Consider the following 20,240-nt stretch of genomic DNA (forward strand, 5'->3'; position numbering starts at 1 on the left):
ATTATTTGGAAGACAATACTCCTCTACAGCACAACTCACCTCCTTTGTCAGAGGGACCTGGCGAACTGAGGGAGTAGCTCAATGAGAGTATTTGCTTAGCAAGTCTAAAGACCCAGTTTGATCCCCACTACTGAGGAGGGAGGAGGGAAGAACCTGGCCACATTTGTCTGTATCTTCTGTGGTTTCTGACACCCAACAGATTTATTTATTATTTTGCAGGGCTAGAGCTCAAACCCACGGCCTGGCACATGCTAGGCAAGCACTCTACCACTGAGCTACATCCCAATTCCGCAAGTTTTAATTCATGATGAGCCATGAGTATTTAAAGGCACATGGTTGTTGCCTCCACCTAACAGTAAAATCAGAGTAGCCTTGAAAATGGCATTTGTTATGGTTCTAAAAAAGTGAAGTATCCCCCAAAACCTCCTGTCAATGCAGGAACTGAGAGACAAAATGATTAGATTGAGTGTTGTAAACTAATCAGTCCAAACTAGTTTGTATGAATGGGTGAAACTGGAGGAAGACAAGGTGTGGTACTTGGGGTGTGCCCTGGCAGGGTGCATCTTCCCTGAGGCTGCTCTCACCTTTCTGTGCTTCCTTGGCACCATGAGGGGAGCAACTCCCCTTCACCATAATGTACTGCCTCATCTTAGACTCAGAGAAATGAGTCTATAGATTGAAAACTCAAAACCATGAGCCCCAAATAAACTCTTCCTCCTGTTAAGTGGTTCTTGTCAGGTATTTTTGTCACAGTGATGCAAAAGCTAAAACAGCATCTACTGGATAGCCTCCTTAGAGGGATGTTGCAATTGGACCACTTCCCCAGGCCTGAGTTTGCTGTTTGGAAATCCTGTCTACTCCAAAAGAGCCCACATGGGCTCAGGATTTTGGGTTAGCCCTTGCTACTCCTGCTGTTTGGTATCAAGCTATTTACAGAGGATGCAGAAACATCTCACATATACAGAGCACCATGCCAGTTACCTTATTGATTCTTATCTTTTTACGAATTAAGCAATATTACTTTCATTTATCTCATGAAATAGGTCCAAAGAAGGTTCTAAGTGGCATAGCTGGAATTTGACCCAGGCACTAAATTTATGAAAAACATTAATTTATGGAAAAATAAGATCCATTTTTTGGATATCTTTAGTCCAGCTTTACATTAAACTGCTCAATACAGCAATGACTGACCATCACTGTAGACTATTAGACCCCAAGGCTTCTAATTACATGTAGTGATCTAGTTGGCTTCCTGCCCATGCTGCCTTCTAACCTTCATGACATCACTTAATGCTATTTGTCAGGTGTGCTCTTGAGAGCCTGAGAAACACTTCTTGTGCTAATGAGCCCTGAGGATGCTGTTGCTCTGGCCTTGCATGATCTGGCAACAGACTCCCTCACATCTGCATCCTGGCCAGGCTGCTCAAGTCTGGTTGTCTAAATGTCCCTAGCCTGGATCATCCTGCCACCAGAATAGCATTTATACTAAGTAGGACTCTGAAATGGCTAAAACCAAGTTATATAGTAGGACCAAACCCTGTTAATACAGGTTTACTTCTCTCACAAAATCTTTGGAGGCTGACTCACACTAGGGGTTAACAAAGGCAAGACAAATAGGGGCACTAGACACTGAGTCAAGAGACTCTGACTGGGACAAGCAGGAATCCAAGAACCCAAATCCTGGTGGACCAAGCAAGGATTAACAAAGCACTGCCACAAATGAATTACAAGAATAGGGGGGAATTATTTAATGACACAGGAAAACAACACATTATGAAACAAGCTGGTTACAAGTAGTAGGTAGAGGATGACCTCATTTTTGATAAAAAATTAAAATGTATAAACACATACAAAACCTGGAATGTTACATGCCAAAATATCAACATTATTACTTCTGACCACTGATTAAATATTCTTCCCTTTGCTTTTGTATATATTTTTTAAACATAATTATTTCTGAAATGAATAAACAAATAGCACTGAGGAGTGAAACAGTTATTAAATGGCAGGAGTTAGGAATCTAAGAAGCCAAGGCAGGCACTCAGCAGTCAAGGTCCGAAACTCAAGAGACAGCAGCCAAGCCTAGAGGTGGAACATAGTTCTTTCCTTTCCTACTGCAACGTTGATCCAACTGTTTCTTCTCCACTTGATATTCTCTGTATAATTACATTAATGACACTATGAATATTAACTGGCACAACAGCAAAATGCTGCTAGCAACTTTGGTTTTGAATTGCTATAAAATAGAACTACTTTGTAGTTATGTACTACACAGAACACCAGAAATGAAGGGCTCCTGTGACAAAAATCCCAACTGATTAAATAGCTGATTGCTATTTTTTCTGACCTTGGTTCATGTTCAGTTTTCAGTACAAATGTATCTTTCATGGATCTGGAGATTTTTTCCTCACAAAGAAACTAACATTAATGTACACTGGGCACTGTCTCATGACTTGGTTTTGAGTCTACTGATAGTTGGCCTTGTCTTCTAAGTACTCTGAAGAGCTGGAAGTGCTTATTAAATTCTAAATCACCTTACAATAAATTGAAGTGAGACTCACCATTCTTTATTCTTAAAAAAGGTCTTAGCTAAGTTACCAAATGAAAGAAAAAAAATATTACATTTCTATTACTGTGAGGTTCAACAATTTCAATCCTCTCCCTCCCTCCATAATGCGAAGATTGCTTAGGGACACTCTATTCAAGTAACAATGGTAAATAACCTTTATTTCTTACTCTTTAAAAAACAAACAACTGGAGAAAGGCTCATCATTTTAAAACTGGGAATATATAAAAGTGATTTTTTTTACCTAAAGTGTTTCTTTAGATAAAAATACACCAACATTTTCAGATGCAAAACTAAAAAATAAACCAAGACTATTTTCCACATTCACCACCTGTCCAGTGTATTAACATCCCTCTCTATAGCAAGTTATTATAGCAATCATACCATAAAATCTTTACATACCATAAAGTACAAGAATATTAAAACAATGACATAATTTGATGTTTTTGGTATAGTATTTAAAATCAAAATATAATTTCATCACAGTAGAGATCAAAAAGAATCTAAGGCTACAAAAATTCCTTTTGGAAGAGAAAAAAAAAATTTCAGGGCACAGTTACTCAAGATGAAAAGAAGTTATTTTAGTGAGAGAACTGCCGGCTGTCCGATGATTTCTTGCTAATATGTTTGAAGATTTTGGACTTCTCAACTTTCTTGGTTTTCTGGTAGCCAAATCCACCACCACCACCTCTCTTTTTACGCTTGCCCTCACTGCTGTTCACATCTACAGATGAAAATGTTAAGGAAATCAAGCAACAAAGGTGATGAACTGCAATCTAACACCTACAGAGAGAAAACCCAGCATGCACTATATCACCCCCCAACAATGAAAACATGGACATGAGCCTCTGGGACAAATCTGCAGAAAACTAGGTGTCACCAAAGTACCTGTGGACTAAAATTAGCAGATATGATTTTTAAAACAAAATGTAACAGTTAATGACTTCCCACAACGAAATTCAAAACAAGAAGAGATACGGAGTTATGAGGACAAAAGGAACATACTAAAAAGTAACCTGTATCACAACAAAATGACTTTCACTCCTGTTCAAAGCTGATTCAGGAATGTGTGGCCAGGTGAGGAAGCTGCTTTTCCTGTCCCAATTCAGCACGTACTCATTAAGGCAGACATTTACCCAGTGTCTACAATGGGGACAGCCACCCAACTGGGTCTTCTATCTAGTCCCCCAGGAACTACGGCCTTAACAGTAAAGAATAAGCCTTGCCTTAGCTGGCTTGGTTTCTTTGATGGAAATGCGAGGACAAAGCACATGTCATAAAATGCAGCAATATCAATTGGAGGTCTTATTCCCTTTGTGTTTTATTCTGAACAACACTTTTTTTTTTCTTTTACAAATTTGCCTCATCCTTGTTTAAGACCATTCAATGGCTCTAACAGTATTAAAACTTTGACCTGGACAACCACCTAATGTCTGCTCTTCTACCTCTGCGCTTCTTCCTGGAATGCACAACCACTTCTACCTCTCACTGTCACTCAAAGTCCTTTATCTTACTAACACTTAAGTCACTAGTTGCCTTGTTCCCGTGACCCCCATCCTGATGGCTAACCCCTGTTCAATACACGGTACTTTTACACTCTTTTGCTAGTACAGAGAAGCGGATGCTGACCAGGACAAACACCCAAGCCTCGGGGCAGTTGCCAGAGCACCTACTAACCCTGTGGAGTCCAATGTCCCTTAGTAAAGTTTTTACCCCTTAGTTCTAGGATGACTTAATTTAAAAAAAAGGATACTCAGATCAACAAAAGGAGGCACCTTGAAACCAAACGACAAAGCAACCTGAGGCAAATTTAAGTTATTAACATCAAAGATCTGTTTCAGAGAATGAGAATCATATGCTCGAATGTAGGACTTGTATGCTTCCTGGGCTGACTTATGAAGAAAGTAGTTCTTTTCAATCAATTTTTCAAGCTGAAATAGAAAACACTGGTTTTAATAAATTAAAAAAAAAAAAAGCAGTTCTCAACTATTAGAACAAAGTCATCTTCAGAAGATACTTGTTCTAATACCATTGCTCCGGGTTTTGGATTACATGTAAATTCTTACTGTGGGAAGAACAATTCTCTCAGGGGTGGACTGAGAGGAGCAAGAGCATAGCAGTGGGAAACTGGACAGCAGGAAACCTTAACAACAGGGCCCATCTTACAAAAGGGCAGCCTCAGAGCACAGAGACAACACAAAAAAGGTTTCTGTTTACTCAGAAATACAAGGGAGGAGGAGATGCATACCTGAGATTGAATGTCAGAAATTTTGGACCAGGAAAAGTCAAATTCGTTTAATGGAACCTAGAAAACAACAGAAGTACAAAAATTATTAAGCCAGAATGATCGATATTCACATTTCTGGATGAATGAAGAAAGTGTAAAGTGTTCCATAAACAGTGAGGAAAGTGATAGAACCAGACAGCCATGGTTCAATGTAGCTAATAAGCTGAAGACACAGAAGGATGCCCTGTGGAATTCCCTCAGGACAGGTAGCAAAATCTGTTTTCTCCAGTCTTTCCATGTCAATGGAAAGTTCCACATTTACTCAGTGCTGAGTTTCCACGAACCATGCTAGGAGCCTTCATTTCTTTCTTCCTAAAAGATCGAGAAGGTGAGGAGTTGAACGGAGATAATGAGCTAGTAAGCTCTTTTCTCTAGGGATCTCTATCATCCTGATTATTGGAAGGGTCTGAAATTTTAAGTTAGCAGGACCATCAGCCCTTTCTTTCTATGTAAGAAGAGGGGCTCTAATACTATCTTGCTCTGTGACCCGGTGACACCAGAGGTCATAATGACGACATACTTCCACAAGAGGGATTTGTTATCATTTATCATAAGCAAATAAAAAGCACAAGACCTGTGCTAGGTACTGAGGGGAAACAGGTGCCCAAGTTCTACACTCTGACCTCAGAGAGCTTGCTTTGCAGTCCTGTGGAGGAGACAGATAAATGAACACTTGTACTGTGGGAACACAGAGGGCAGGAAACCAGAAAGCTTCCCATAAAAGACAGCAGTAACTGAAACCACAGCATTCCAGAAAACCAGGAGAAGAGCTTCTAGAGAAAGTGTACAAACGCTACAGGGCAATTTCATGAAACTACACCAAGTTTCAGTGGGGAGGAAAGTCACCAGGCAAAACTGTGCCAGGCAGGCTGACAAGGAGACAGATGTCATGGAAGAGAAGATCTGACATGCATCCACAACATCTAGAAACAATCCACTTAAAGGTTTTTTTTTTTTCTGTATAAGGGTTTAAACCCAGGGACACTAACTACTAATTTAAGCAACATCCCCAACCCCTTTTTATATTTTATTAGAGACATGGTCTTGCTGAGTTGCCTAGGTTCTTTTAAGTTGCTGAAGCTGGCTCTGAACGTGAATTCTTCCTGCCTTAGCCTCCTAAGTTGCTGGAATTACAGGTGTGTGCCACTGCGCCCAACTACCACTTAAGGTTTTGATGGATTCTGTTCTGGTAGAATGGAACGAGGCTAGATAAGGCAAACGGAGGAAAGGCCACAGGCAATAGTCACCTGGAGGCAGTTATAAGAGAATGGGTTGAGGGCTAAGATTATACTTTACAGTGAGAGACTTCTGGTGGTAAAGTGCTAACTATGAGGGAGACCGAAGACCAGGAGGTGAGAACAAGGGGCAGAAAGCAGGAGGCAGCAGAGGTAGGAGTGACTGAGGATCTCTATTACCTCACAGGAGGCCAGAAGGAAAGACACCAAGATGAGGGGGTGTAGAGAAGACTGCAAGAGGGAGGGAGGCAGGAGAGCGATGACCAGGTGCGAGGGAGCCTACAGTGGTGGAAGAGTTTTAAATAGGGCTTCAGGGAATGGCAGAGGAGAAACAGACATAAAAGGCATAGCTGAACAGTTAGAGGGCTGAAACATGTGGTCGATCCTTCTGTCTGTAATTCCTGGGTCGGAAGCATGTAAATATTAGTACTTGCTAACAATCCCCACCAAGAGGACTCTGTTCCCAATTTAAGATCCATCCCACACCACCCCATAAAATTTTTTTATCCTAACCAAAGATCTTTACCTTGGATTGCTTCAAATAACGGAGGAAACCCAATTCTTCTGGGCGCAAAATGAGCAAGGCATGCCCTCTTCCATTCAGCCCTCTGGCTGTTCTACCCACACGATGAATATATTCCTTGGGTAGAGAAAAAAAGCTGTGTTAAGGCACTGACTTCCACATGTGTCTGTTACCACATGGCCACATTTTTCAATTATGATACTTCCTTTAGGTCTTCTGTTCTTAACATTACTCCAAGGATCTACTGTTCCTAATTTATGACCACAAATGCCTCTCAAATTCTCTTTGGGACCCACAAAGCCCTAACCATTTATTAATACTAGAGAAGTATTGCAGTGTCAGTACAGTAGGGCTAACCCTTATAAATATGAATCAGGTGCTTCTTGGGAACATGGAGAATAAATGTACTCCTCATAGAGCCATTCTGAAGATATCCCAAAGACTCAGTTACCTTGGGGTCATCTGGAGGGTCATACTGAACAATCCAGTCAACTTCAGGAATATCCAACCCTCTTGCTGCCACATCTGTACACAACAATATCCCTGAATCTGCATTGCAGAACTGGAAGAATGTGGTGGTACGCTTATTTTGCTTCTGCTTTCCCTGGAATGGATAAAAACCAAAAAACATTCATCAGAGCTGGAATTCTGAGTTGCTGCTGGGAAGCATAAATGCAGCAACCCTAAACTGGAGGTGCCATTCTATTTTATTTCAAGTGCCATCCCTGGACTGTGTTCTATTTCCCCAACAGGAGGAGGATCGTGTCCTTCACTCCTTTGCAGCCCATGCCCTTCCACACCAGCAGAGCTCCCTCCACACAGTACCAATCACTATGAATGATTCAACTACTTATAACTATGTTTCAAGGAGAGAGCAATACATCCAATCCCATAATCTACAGAACTTCCTAAGTGTAACCTATTCTTTTTTTTTTGCCCCTTTCCAGGGCTACAGATGGAACCCAAGGGCTCCCACACCCTAGGCAAGTGTTCTATAACTAAGCTACATCCTCAGTAAGTCTAATCAATTTTCAATAAGCCCATCACAGTCACTTACATGAATGGCCAAGACAGGTAAATCGATGTAGTTCAGCAACTCATAGTGGTATTTTACAGATTTACAAGACGAAAAGAAGACCATGAGTTTCTTTTTTCGGTTCTTCTTTAGGAAGGTAAAGAGCAGAAGGAATCTCTTTTCAGAGGGACAAACAACATATCCCTACAAGAGGTTCAGATAAAGATACAAATTAACCAAGTGAACTTCCAGCATCATGAGCCAATACTGATTGTGAGCACTGAGAAAAAAGCATATATGCTGCCTAGCCTTTCTGACAGCATTTTAAAACAAAACCAACCAAAGCAAAGGTTTTTAAGCCTCATCTAATTACAAGGAATATTTTATTCACAAAAATCTCAATCTTAAAGTTTCCACTTTCACGTCACCGCTTTTCCATCTTTACAGCTATACATCCCAGAGTCAGTATTTCCTTATTAAGAGTTCAGGGTATTGTATACCAGAAGGGTCAAATACACAATATCACTATATTTAAATTAAAAGCTCATTAATTCATTTGCTTTCTGGATGCTTTTCTACATCCTACATACAAGGAAATACCAAATAAGATCCTTGAAGTATTAGGTTATTTATTTAAAAAAGTACCTGCTCAAGACCATCCACTGTTGCATTAGCTTTATCATCATCAACACCAACATACAATGGTTCCTTTTTCAAAGAAATCCTTGCCAGGTCTTCCACTTTTCGCGTTTGTGTGGCAGAAAAGAGCATTGTCTGTCTGCGTGCTGAAATAGACACATGCGAGATAACTCAAGTCTTTCAGGGCATCTCTGTAATTGCTTCATAAAACTGTCAGTCACCACTGTGAGAAGTTACATGTATGAGGAGGAAAGGGACAGAGTCATAAGGCATAAGGCATCTTACAAAGAGGCATAAGGAAACTTGAGAGTGAAAGATATGTTCATCATTTTGATTACAGTGAGTTTCCAAGAATAAACATGGCAAGAGTATAAAACATTATGGATTTTAAATAGGTACTGCTTATTATGCCAAGAGCATATTTTGACGATGCTTTATATGATTTATTAACACATAAATCATATAATAAATGGGATCATGGTCGTATTATGGATATAAACAGTTTACATAAGATGTTGCAAGACTACAACCAAAGTAAGTACACATCAAATATAATACAGAAGGCAACAAGACTATGGTTACCTGGGAGACATCAGACAAAGTAAGAAGACATAAGATGGTAGGGGAGGGTATGAGACTTATGTTGACATTGTATAATTTGCCTTATAACTTCTGAAACAGCAAAACTACTATATGAATCAGTAATAGGCTTGATGCATGGGGCTGGGGTTATGGCTCGGTGGTAGAACACTTGCCTAGCATGTGTGAGGCACTGGGTTCAATTCTCAGCACCACATATAAATAAATGAATAAAATAAAGGTTCATCAACAACTAAACAACAACAACAAAAACAAAGCTTGATGCATGCATTCCAAATTACCTCTAAGAATGATTGGCACAAGTACATCATACAACCACAATAAAATTCTGATATTAATACAATATGGTTGTTCAGCAATGGTTGCTCCCATAGGAAAATTATTGCATCAATTAATTATTAATTATTGTATTAATTAATTAATCTTTGATTGCTATTATGCAAGTCACATGTAGATGCAACCAACTTACTTGGCAGAAGTTTAATAATTTGCTTTAATTCTTCTTCAAATCCAACATCCAAGATACGATCGGCCTCATCAATAACCAGACACTGTAGGTTTTTATACATAAACCCTGGGGTATTCTAATAAAAAGGAAAAGAAAAACTGTCAGTTGTCAAATGTATGTTTCATACAAGATAATAAGAGGCACTACGTAACAGTGCTCTACCTGCATGTGGTCCAGGAGCCGGCCTGGTGTTGCCACAATGATGTTGATCCCATTAGCAAGTTTCTGTGCTTCAGCAGATCTGTTACTGCCACCCATGATCAACCCATATGTGTGAACGTGGTGAGTCATTAGCTCCTTAAGAACACCAAAAGTCTGCATGGCCAGTTCTCTAGTAGGTGAGAGTATGAGAGCTCCTGTTCCTAAAAAGCAAAAAAAGCAAGACTTTGAAGTCACCACGAGTCTCTAAAACCCATAGCAAACTTTTAGTGCAATAATGCCAGAAACTGATCAAAAGCTTACCATTCCTGGGCATGAACTTTAACTTAACAATGAGTTCAATCACAGGGATGAGAAACGCGAGGGTTTTACCACTGCCCGTTTTTGCTGCTGCTAAAAGATCCCTAAATATTAAAAAGGAAAAGAGGAAGATATTCAATCTACTCATTAAAAAAATATTCACTGAATACCCAACACATACTAAGCACACATTTTAGGTACTAAGCTCAACCATGAAGACAGACCCAGTTCCTGCCTTCCCTATTGGTGAATCAACCATCTTGGTTATATACTTAGCTCAGAAATACGAATTGTTATAGAACAGAAATAAATATCTTTCTTCAAATAATTAGCAAATAACTTAAAGGTTTCAGTACAAGTTGGATATATCAAAATCAACAAAACATATTTACAATCTTACAGTCCTAAAAATAGACACTAATGTCCAAGCATCAATGTTATCATACCTGCCTTCCAGAAGTGGCCTAATACTTTTATGTTGAATTTCAGTCATGTTCGTGAAGCCCATTTCTTTTATTGCCTTTAGAGTGTTTTCATTAACAAGATTAGTTAGAGAAGCAAATGAAGTATCCTCAAAAGCTCCTAAGCAGAAGACAATTTATCATTAGCAAACTTATTTCTTTAAAAGTTAATATTGTCATTTATAGTTGCCTAAAGTTTTATTTAGATATTTTTATAGAAAAAAATAATTCAACTTCAATCATTCCTATGTGATAATACAAAAAAAAAGTCCTAAATATATTTTTAATTTTCTCTACTGATGATGGCTGTGTGCTTTAAAATTTAATTCCACACTGTAGTAAGGGGCAGAGAGGAAGAATTACGGTACTTACATGAAATGGAAATGCCAAGATAGTGGTGAGGGTGAGAGTCCAGAAAGAAATGAAATATTTAAGAAGTCTGATTTAGAATGACCCCACATATCAAGTGGCGTGGTGGTTCTTAGCAGGGGTGGCATCAGACACATGCTGGGGAGTTCCCCACTCTGCCTTGCGCAAGTGTAAATCAGGGATTCTCAGCCTTGGCACTTCTGATGATCCCTAACTTATGACAGATGACTCACCTTTATAACAATGTAAAAGCACATCTTTACAGCTATTCTAGTTTTCACTCTCAGGTATTTCAAAATTACGTGAGATAAATTACAAGACAGGGTTTGTAAGAAGAGTTCAGAGCATGTTTAATGTAGGCTAAGTGATAAAGTTAAGTGTATTACATGTATATTTGATTTACGTTTTCAACTTAAAGTAAGTTTACTGGGATACGATACAGTTTTATCTAAGTAACACCTGAACTAATAACGTGAAGAGTTCAGAGCATGTGTAATGTGGGTGAAGTGATGATGTTAGGTATATTAAATGCATTTTTGATTTAGAATTTCAACCTAAAGTAAGTTCATTGGGATACAGTCCCATCTAAGGAACAGCTGAACTGACATTATGTATTGTATAATTCTCTTTCTTTTCAGTGCTGAGGACTGAATCCAGGGCCTCATTCATACTAGGTCGGTGCTAAATCACTGAGCCACATCCTCAAACAGAATAACTCTTTGGTGTGGGAGGCTAGCCTATATATTATAAAGTTACACAGCATTCCTGACTTCTACCCTCTACACAGACTTCTCCTAGATCTGACAACCAAGAACATCTCCTAGGAACAGGGTGACTACTCTTCCTGGTATACCTGGGACAGGAGATTTCCTGTGATACAGAACTTTCAGTGCTAAATCTGGGAAATTTCTGGGCAAACCAGGATAGCTTTAGTAACTCCATTTGATAGGGTTGAGAACTCTACCTATTTCTTGTTGAAAAACTGCCATAACTAGCACATCCTTTTTTTTTAATGTGCCAGAGACTGAACTCAGGACTTTGTACATGCTAGGAAGTAATCTACCACTGAGCTACACCACCAGCCAACCGTTATAACTGATCAAGCATGTCTAGGGGTGGATCTTAACCTCTTAATAAAAAAGCCCCAGCCAAAAATAGCTCATGTACTTTTTAGATAATTCTGGTTAAGAGCTGTGAATTCTAACCTAAATTCTTGACTTTATAAAAGAATAAAAGTCAAAGGAGATTAACTTGGCAAGTCTGCTCCTCAATAAAGTCAATTTTATCTTTCCCTCCTTACTAGTAACTGAGCCTAAACCTCTGGTGTCAATTTCTAGGCCATGATTTCCCTACTGCAACAAGGACAGAGCCTTATAAAAGGATAAATCAACAAAACATAGGATCCCAGAAGCTGCACATGTACAAAAATATGTTAGGAACAGAGAAAAGAACAAAGGAAGGAACAAAAGTACTATGGCACTATGAGGCAGAAGATGAAGAGGAAAAACTGCAGCAGAAAGATACATACAGAATTTCTCAGTTACTTTTTTCCAGGTAAACTAAAAGTCACAACTGAACCTTCAATCTCATAACCTACCTTTTTTTTTTTTTTTTTGGTACCAGGGTTTGAACTCAGGGGCTCATTACAACTAAGTCACATCCTCAGCCCCTTTTTATTTATTATTTTAGATAGAGTCTTGTTAAGTTGCTTAGAGCCTTTGCTAAACTGCTGAGACTGGCCTTGAACTTGTGCTTCTTCTGCCTCAGCCTCTAGGTGTGCACTACCATGTCTGGCCAGACACATATTTTTGAGAAGGTGTATCTGGAAAATTTCCTGCAAATTACCTGTTAGTCCCAGGGGAAGGTTGGGTACTTCACTGTCCTCTTCCTCACCAGCTGACTTTTCCACACTGTTTTCTGTTTCTTCAGGAGCTTCAGAGCCTTCTTCAATTTTTACTTTTTTTGTATCTTTGGTTTTAAAAGAGAAAACAATTTTTTTTCTTAAAACAAAAATATCAAGTGAGATAAACAAAAGACTTGTGATGCAAAGAGGTTTATTTTCCAAAGCCTAACATATTTGATATTGTCAGAATATCTCCTTTTCATAAAAAGAAATGTCATTTAAAAATTCAGGGTACATAAGATTTTCCAATGAAACTATAATTTTAGGCTTCTTTTTAAATTTTTATTTATTTTTATGTGTTGCTTAGTACTGAACCCAATTCCTCACACATGCTGGGAAAGCACTCTACCACTGAGCTACACCAACCCCCTATTTTAGGCTTCTAAATGTACTATAGCATATCATTTAAAAACTTCTTATGAGTTGACTTAAATAATATAAAGATACCAGTTACAATTTTCACACACCTCACTGGGTAATAAAAGAGCATATGAGGTGAATGTAATTTCTAAAAACTCCTTATAAGCGCTTATATGCCCCTCATGCCATTTACCATTCATTTTCTGTAATAGCCACTTTAATTTGAAAGATGAACAGAAAAAACAGAAGATATCATTTTCCTAGAGATAGACTATAAAGCAAAGGCAATGATTTACTTAACTGGGTAAGAACTAGACTGATGCTAGGTTTCAAAAGGTGAAGGAGGCTTTACATTCACAACTTGCATAACATGGTCCCAAAATGGGTTTCCAGTCATACTTCCCATAACTCTCTTAAAACATCCCTTCTGGCTCAACTGGGTTTATTACGATGTTGGGCTTTTAACAGAAATTTATGGCACCCATTGATGCTAGTTTGAACAGAAAAGACGTAACGCAAAACTCTGGGCTCTGTAGCCCAGCACTGGCCTCTTTCCCTGTCCCTTACTGAAATTCTTCTGGGAACTGGTCAACTCTGTAAGCAAAGGTCAAAAGTCATGGACATCACCAGCTGCTCTCTATGTTTTCTGCAGAACGGTTCTTTAAAGTTTACCCATAGGTTAAAAATTCCAATAATATGATTTAGATTAGAAATGTTACTTCCTTGAGCATATTCAGAAGACTCTTGAAGCCACTAATAATTTTACATTAGGACTGCAATCACTTTACATAAAAACTAATTCCTAATCTTCAGTTTTCCCTATTTATTAAGCAATTTCTCGTCATCCAGAAATTTATTAGTTTGTAGACAACAAGAAAACAGTCATACTTTAGGAAAGTTCTTTTGCTCCTTTCTAAAAGAAACCTTATCTTCAGACAAAATACACTCATGATTTTCTAACTCTAGGGCTGGCAAACTTTCTATAAAGGGCTAATAGATATTTTGGGCTTTGCAGGCCATATGGTCTCTGTTGCAATAAAAGCAATGTAAACAAATGGGCAATGTGGAGATCTAGTAGTTTTACTTAAAAAATTGGTGGAAAGCCAGATAAGGCCAGGGGAGAGAGACCTTACCACAAGCCCAGATTTCTTTAGTTTTAATAACTCTACAATTCTGTTTGGAAATAGGCAAACCTAAAATACTATATACCATAGTATATTCTATTTATCACAAAAAGTTCAGACAACCGCCCCAAACCAACCAACCAACCAAACAAACAAAAAAACCCCCACAAAAAGCACATTCCTATAATTCTAAATAAGTTCTTATCTAGGTATGCGGCTTTCTTCAAGGTTAAGGAATGTAACATGACACACTGCTGAATATTTTGATGAAAGTTAAAACATATCTCTAGTATTATAATGTTTCCTTCAGCTACAAAGCTAGTCTCTGATATGCTGAGGAGCACAGGGGAATTCTTACATGTCACATACACACAATAGCAACAACAGAAGGAAGGTGGGATGACTATGAGAAACGATTTAAATAAGATGGCTGAAGTTCAAAGAACAAAGTACCTACCAGGCCCAGCATCATTTGCCATTTTTCTCTTTTTCTTCTTCTTTTTCTTTTTTGTTTCTGAACTGGGAGACTGTGTTTTTGCTTCTCCATTGGTTAATATGGTAGACTGGGGGGATTCTTTAACATTTATATTTTCCACTATTTCTTCAGACTTATCTCCATTTTGTGCTTCTGACAGGCCCACATTCACAGAACGCTTCAGGGATTTTTTAACTTTTATATTTTCCACGTTTTCTTCAGACATATCTACATTTTGCACTTCTGACAAGCCCACAGTTATAGAACGCTTCAGGGATTTTTTAACTTTTCTGACTTTCATTGTTTCTTCAGGTACATCACCATTTTGAGTTTCTGATAGGTTCACATCTGAGGCCCCTGTTTAAAAACAGAACAGAAGGAAGGGGGGCTTATGCGTAAACATTTTCACATAAAAAATTCCAAGGTTTCCGAGACTCAAATTATTTAGGTACTTCTTATATGTTCATTGTTAAAATGAACATAAAGTTGGTGTTCTACTATAGGAAAAGTAGACATTCTGCTGGAAAACAGAAAGTTACAATGATTTCTTAATTTCAAAAGACCCCTCTTTAAGGAGTTGGGAAAGGAAAACTTCAAGGAGGTTAAATATGATGGGCACAGACAATGGCAGTTACAAAATATACATTTAAAGTATCTGACAAATATAACTAATTGTTACACTGAAAAAGGCATTATATTATTCACAGAAGTACCATGTCTCATAATTTTACAACACTCAACACTAACTCTCCTAGACTTTAGTAAATTGAAATTTCAGTTAATGAAATCACTATTTGTCCCAATATATATTATGTACAAATACCCAAGGATGTGTTTACAAAAATTTCCCTGCTCAATACTGCTCACTCCAGAATTTCTTTCAATCAATCAATGTCTATTGAAAACCACTTGGGGTGACACAATAGGCCTCCAATATTTCCCCTGATGTGTGTGTATAGCGGGGAAGTTATACCTAATATGGAATCCAAATGGATAACGCAATGACTTCATTATCTGTGGCCCACTGTCAGGAATATAAACTTCAAATCCTAATTAAGTCATAGGGCAGTACACACATATATAGAAACTCTTTGAGCCTCAAGTTGGGAGCGACAATAATAAGTGGCAGGAGAGGCGAATTTTCACGTGTGCAGAAGACACTTTCTGAGCTGATAATAAGGAGTGAAGAGCCAGCAGGTTGGTGATGGTATCAGGAAAGTTCTACTAAGAGAGCAAAATCTAAAATTAAATAGATTACAGAAATTAAATAGAAGATGGAAAAGGTGCGTAGAAAGTTCACGTGTCTGACTGGAATGGGAGAGAAGGGGGACGAAGTGGAGTCTGAAGCTGCTGAGAGTCAAAATGGGTTAAAGTGAAGTGCAAAAGGCAGGTTTAGTTGCAAGCCCTGCTGGAACCCGAGAAGTCAACCCAGCGGCCTCCTCTTCTAACTCTGAAGGGAGGAACTGATGCTCAGAAGGGTCAGAGGCGGTCCTGGGCCACCCGGCTGGTGGAGAGTGGCGCGGGCCCGATAGGGTGCTGCCCCAGGTTGCCTGCTAGCGAACCGCGATCCCACGTGCCCCGGGAAACTGCGGCGCATCTAGGAGCCGCCGGGACTTCCCACCCGCATGGGGCCCTCCTCCGCCACCACTCAGCTCACTTTGTAACTTTAGGTTTCTCTGCCGCAATTTGAGGTTCCGCTTCTCGATCTTCTTGCGCAGAAGTTTCATCGGCAGGTGAGACATGATGCCGGAGAAACGCCTTCACCTCGCTGCCACTGCACTGGTTTTCCGTCCTCAGAGTGGACGTAACTTCCTTTCAGGCCACTAGTGCTCAGCTCAGCTAACTGGAAATACGTCACGGAACGCTCGAGCCCGGCAGGGCGGAAATGCTTCCCGGGCGGAAATGAGTCCTAGTGCTTGCACCGCGGTACCGTGGGCGATTCTGTACAGCGCCCCCTGGGGAGACGGAGGTCTCGCCTTGTCCCAGATCTGGGGGCACATGACCAAGATTTGAGAGCTTCTTTAGTTTGTTTCCCCTGCATGTACAAACAAGGTCCAGGGTAGGGCACCATTAATCACGTGCCTATAAAAATCCTGTTGCCCTCATGTTCAGCATGTGTTTAACTCTTTAATAAAAACTTCTTACTTAGACTTCCTATCACAGGGATCTCTTTCCTAGGACTGCAGTTACCCTACAGTTATTCACTGTCTAGCTATTCTTATTTTAGCATATTTGTGCTAAGAGTTTGTGGTAGATGTGGAGGTAAAATAGTGGAGCTTACGGAACTTCCATGGAGACGAAAAATAAGAACTATGATGGACATTATGACCCATGACAAGGGAAGCACAAAAAAGGAGCAACATTCTGGTCTGGGAATGGGGCCAGGGATGGTGTCTTCATGCAAGTAATGCCAATGCCTGTTATGTATGCATAGGCACCGAGCTAGCCTTAGACAGAAGAAGGAAGCCAGACTTCGTGGCACACGCCTGTAATCCCAGTGACTTGGGAGGCTAAGGCAGGAGCATCGCAAATTCAAAAGCAGCCTTAGCAACACTGCGAAGCCCTAAGCAATTTACCCTGTCTCAAAATAAAAAATAAAAATGGGCTGGAAATGTGGCTTAATGGTGAGGTGCTCCTGGGTTCAATTACTAGTATCAAAACAAATAAATTAAATAAATAAAAAATAAAGTTTCTACCACTTTGACATTCTTAAAATCTTTCTTGGACCTCAATATTCTATTTTTTGCCACCCTATTAAAAATATTAAATTTAACAGACAATGCCTTATCCACTGGTTCTTTCAATTTCCACCCCCAATCCTTAAGTTTAAAGACAAGTGTTTGTAAAATAAAAAGCAGATTGTGTAGTTTCTTTTCATCAAATAAAAAGTGCTCCAAGAGGAATCAATTTGTTTTCCCAACACCTTAAAATTGTGAGTCAGAAATCACTGACTCATCCTCTCCAATCACTGCTTTAGGACTGTTGAGTAATTTTCTACGAACTTTAAAATGCTGTTTTTATAAGGTTTACCACTCTACACTGTGTAGGAACTTAAAAAGTGCCCAATAACCACGCACAAGTAAGACATTGCTTCCTTCACATGACTTGATTTCCTAGTGAGAAATAGGTGGGTTTTGCAACGATTCATTGGGAATATTAGGAAGGTCACAGGACTAGAAAAAACAGAGTTTAGATACATTTTCCAAAAAATAATGAACTTAACTGGATGACCAATTGTATGTGGGAATTAAGTGAAGGAAGAACAAAGGAATGTCTTAGACTCTTTTCTGTTTATCCGAAACTAGGATACTTGTAAAGACTAGAGGCTTATCAAAAGCCAAAAGGAGAATCTTCATGTATCTTAGTTGAACATGACATAAAGCAAATGAAATTCATGCATAATTAGTTTGACTCTCCAGCTTATGTCTGAGAATGACCCATTGCAAATTCCCCCAAATTACTTTGCTTGAGTTTATGTAAAGATGAAGAGAAACAATCCTGTTTGACAGAGTCTCTGACTTGTATTCACAAACAGGAGGGTCTAGGGGCATGATCTAGTTTGGGACAGGCAGAGGCACTGTTGGAAAGATTCATGGAGTGTCTCTGAGGAACCTTGAGGTATTGAACATAAGCCTTACAAAGTAGATATGGAGAGGGGTGCAGACTATAAAGTCTTTTCTTCTGGGCATGAGGTGTGGAAAGGATACAGGAAAATAGTCTCTATCAGGAACATTAAGCTTTTTGATTCCAGAAAAAAATATTACATATTCTCACATGTTCCCCAAATTTGGGAGAAAGCAATGAAATAGGAATCACATACTTAGGTTTTTTTTTTTTCAATCTGCTCTTTTTTTTTTTTTTTTTAGAGAGAGAGAGAGAGAGAGAGAGAGAGAGAGAATTTTAATATTTATTTTTCAGTTTTCTGCGGACACAACATCTTTGTTTGTATGTGGTGCTGAGGATGGAACCTGGGCCTCACGCATGCCAGGCGAGCGCACTACCGCTTGAGCCACATCCCCAGCTCACATACTTGGTTTTGAACAAGGAAAAGAATTACACCAAAACAAGGAGCTGAGAACTCTGATTATAGTGAAGGGGGAATTAGGTCCTATAAGGTGGGATCCTCATGCCTTGTCCTGTCAACACTGAACTTGACGATAGCCTGTACCTTCAGCTTTAAAATATCATCTTTAAGGCAAAATAAAATAGAAAGATGCATTTAAAAATATAATTTTATATAGCAAATTATGTGTCCTTTACAAGTTATTTCTTAATCACTATCCATGGAAAAAAACAAACTGAGATATTTCAAAAGCAATACTGATGGTGGCTCTTGGCAAGTCTGGCCAAGGATCCAGTCACAAATCCAAGTGTAAACTATTTCTTCTTTTATTTGTTTATTGCTGATCTTATCTGTCAATGGACATCTGATTACAGAAGAATTAATTGCTCATCTGTGTTGCACTTTTTAAGTTCCTACACTGGAAATTTTTTAATATCAAATATTTATTAAGTTAATAGGACATTCACAATTGAGTTGGCTTCCAAATTATATTATTTGGCTTATGAATTTTCTTAAAAAGTTTCAAATTTTTAATTGGTATAGTTTAAGATGATGTTGATATTATTTTTATATTAAAGTTTTTTTTAATCTCAATTATGGTAAATGGCTTGAGGCTCACTGGGTGTTTGCCTTTTATCTCTTATATCCCGCTACACCCTCTGTGCTGTGGAATTCTTTACCAATATTTCAGTTTGACTCCATAACTTCTGCCATCTTTAATTATTAAAGCATCCGGTCTGTTGAACTTGTCCATCTCATCTTTAATTGCAAGCTCCATCCTTCTGCAAAGGAGGCAAGACCCTCCAAATATTTCAAGGGGAGGAATGAAGTGTGATCTGCTTGCTTTCTTCTTCCTTTCTCTTTTCCGTGCTTGTTCCTTAGGCATAAAAATATAAAAAGTCATTTCCTTTCTTGATCTTCCATGGTAAGTTGGAGCTCCTTTCTTTGTTGGTTGGAATGGCTTTCTTCCTTTTACAGACAACCGTGTTTTTGTGGTGGGGAGGTTAATTTACCTACTTATTATTTCTAGTCCTCATCTAGCTCCTTATGAAATATTGTTGGTGGGGAAGTTAGTTTTCCTATTTTTATTGTCCGTTCCTCATCTAGCTCCTTGACTAGAGACCTGGACAGGTGGAGACCCCAGAAGCTTATACCTGCAAAGAACGCAAATGTAAGAAGCTCTCATAAGCCTTGATGGTTATTTTTGTGATCCACCTGTATCTTCTAGTTCACCCTGCCCCACTGTCACCTCCGTGTATCTGTCTGTCATGCACTCCTCATTGTCCCATTCCAAGGATGCCAATAGCATCAATTTCAGGCACAATTCTGGGTCCTTTAACCCCTCTAATGGTTCAATTTCCTCTGAGTTACTTAGATAAGGCATTGCAATAGAGCAAAAGGTACTAGAAAAATGTGTTTATTTCTCTTGCTTTTTTTTTAAGCCTTCCTTATTCAGTCTAATCTCAACAAGTCTTCTGCTTCTTGCTTCGTTTTCGCAAGCTTATTTTTGCAAATAGCTATCTGAATTCACAAGTGTGAGACTTCCTGGAGTCAGGGCTCAGGTGTAGACAAAGCAAGGCCTGAACTATGAACGCAGCTGTGTTAGCCTAGAGCATGTCCAGGTATCTGTGTTGTTGATACTTACCTCCTTTG

At 39.0% G+C, this 20,240-nt stretch overlaps 1 protein-coding gene across 1 annotated transcript; it reads right to left on the bottom strand.

Annotated features, from left to right (window-relative positions):
• Positions 1 to 1,724: 1,724 nt before the first annotated feature.
• Ddx18 (DEAD-box helicase 18) lies at positions 1,725 to 16,348 on the bottom strand. Its single transcript, XM_076865625.2, has 14 exons — positions 16,182 to 16,348; positions 14,507 to 14,881; positions 12,508 to 12,630; positions 10,279 to 10,414; positions 9,836 to 9,936; positions 9,536 to 9,735; positions 9,335 to 9,449; positions 8,272 to 8,411; positions 7,669 to 7,830; positions 7,063 to 7,215; positions 6,615 to 6,728; positions 4,815 to 4,871; positions 4,320 to 4,497; positions 1,725 to 3,290 (listed from the first exon to the last, which is right to left on the bottom strand). Exons 1-14 carry the CDS (start codon positions 16,264 to 16,266, stop codon positions 3,148 to 3,150), a joined length of 2,082 nt encoding a protein of 693 aa, XP_076721740.2. The 5' UTR covers positions 16,267 to 16,348; the 3' UTR covers positions 1,725 to 3,147.
• Positions 16,349 to 20,240: the final 3,892 nt, after the last annotated feature.

The sequence above is a fragment of the Callospermophilus lateralis genome, chromosome 9, assembly GCF_048772815.1.
Source record: "Callospermophilus lateralis isolate mCalLat2 chromosome 9, mCalLat2.hap1, whole genome shotgun sequence".
NCBI classification, from domain to species: Eukaryota; Metazoa; Chordata; class Mammalia; order Rodentia; family Sciuridae; genus Callospermophilus; species Callospermophilus lateralis.

Excerpts from the sequence above, each read along its gene's own strand:
- Ddx18 (XM_076865625.2), bottom strand. The coding sequence starts at position 16,266 with ATGTCTCACCTGCCGATGAAACTTCTGCGCAAGAAGATCGAGAAGCGG. Across the intron at positions 9,450-9,535 it reads GGCTCCTGGACCACATGCAG|AATACCCCAGGGTTTATGTA; the intron begins GTAGAGCACTGT and ends CCTTTTTATTAG. Across the intron at positions 4,498-4,814 it reads TTTCTGACATTCAATCTCAG|CTTGAAAAATTGATTGAAAA; the intron begins GTATGCATCTCC and ends TTTCTATTTCAG.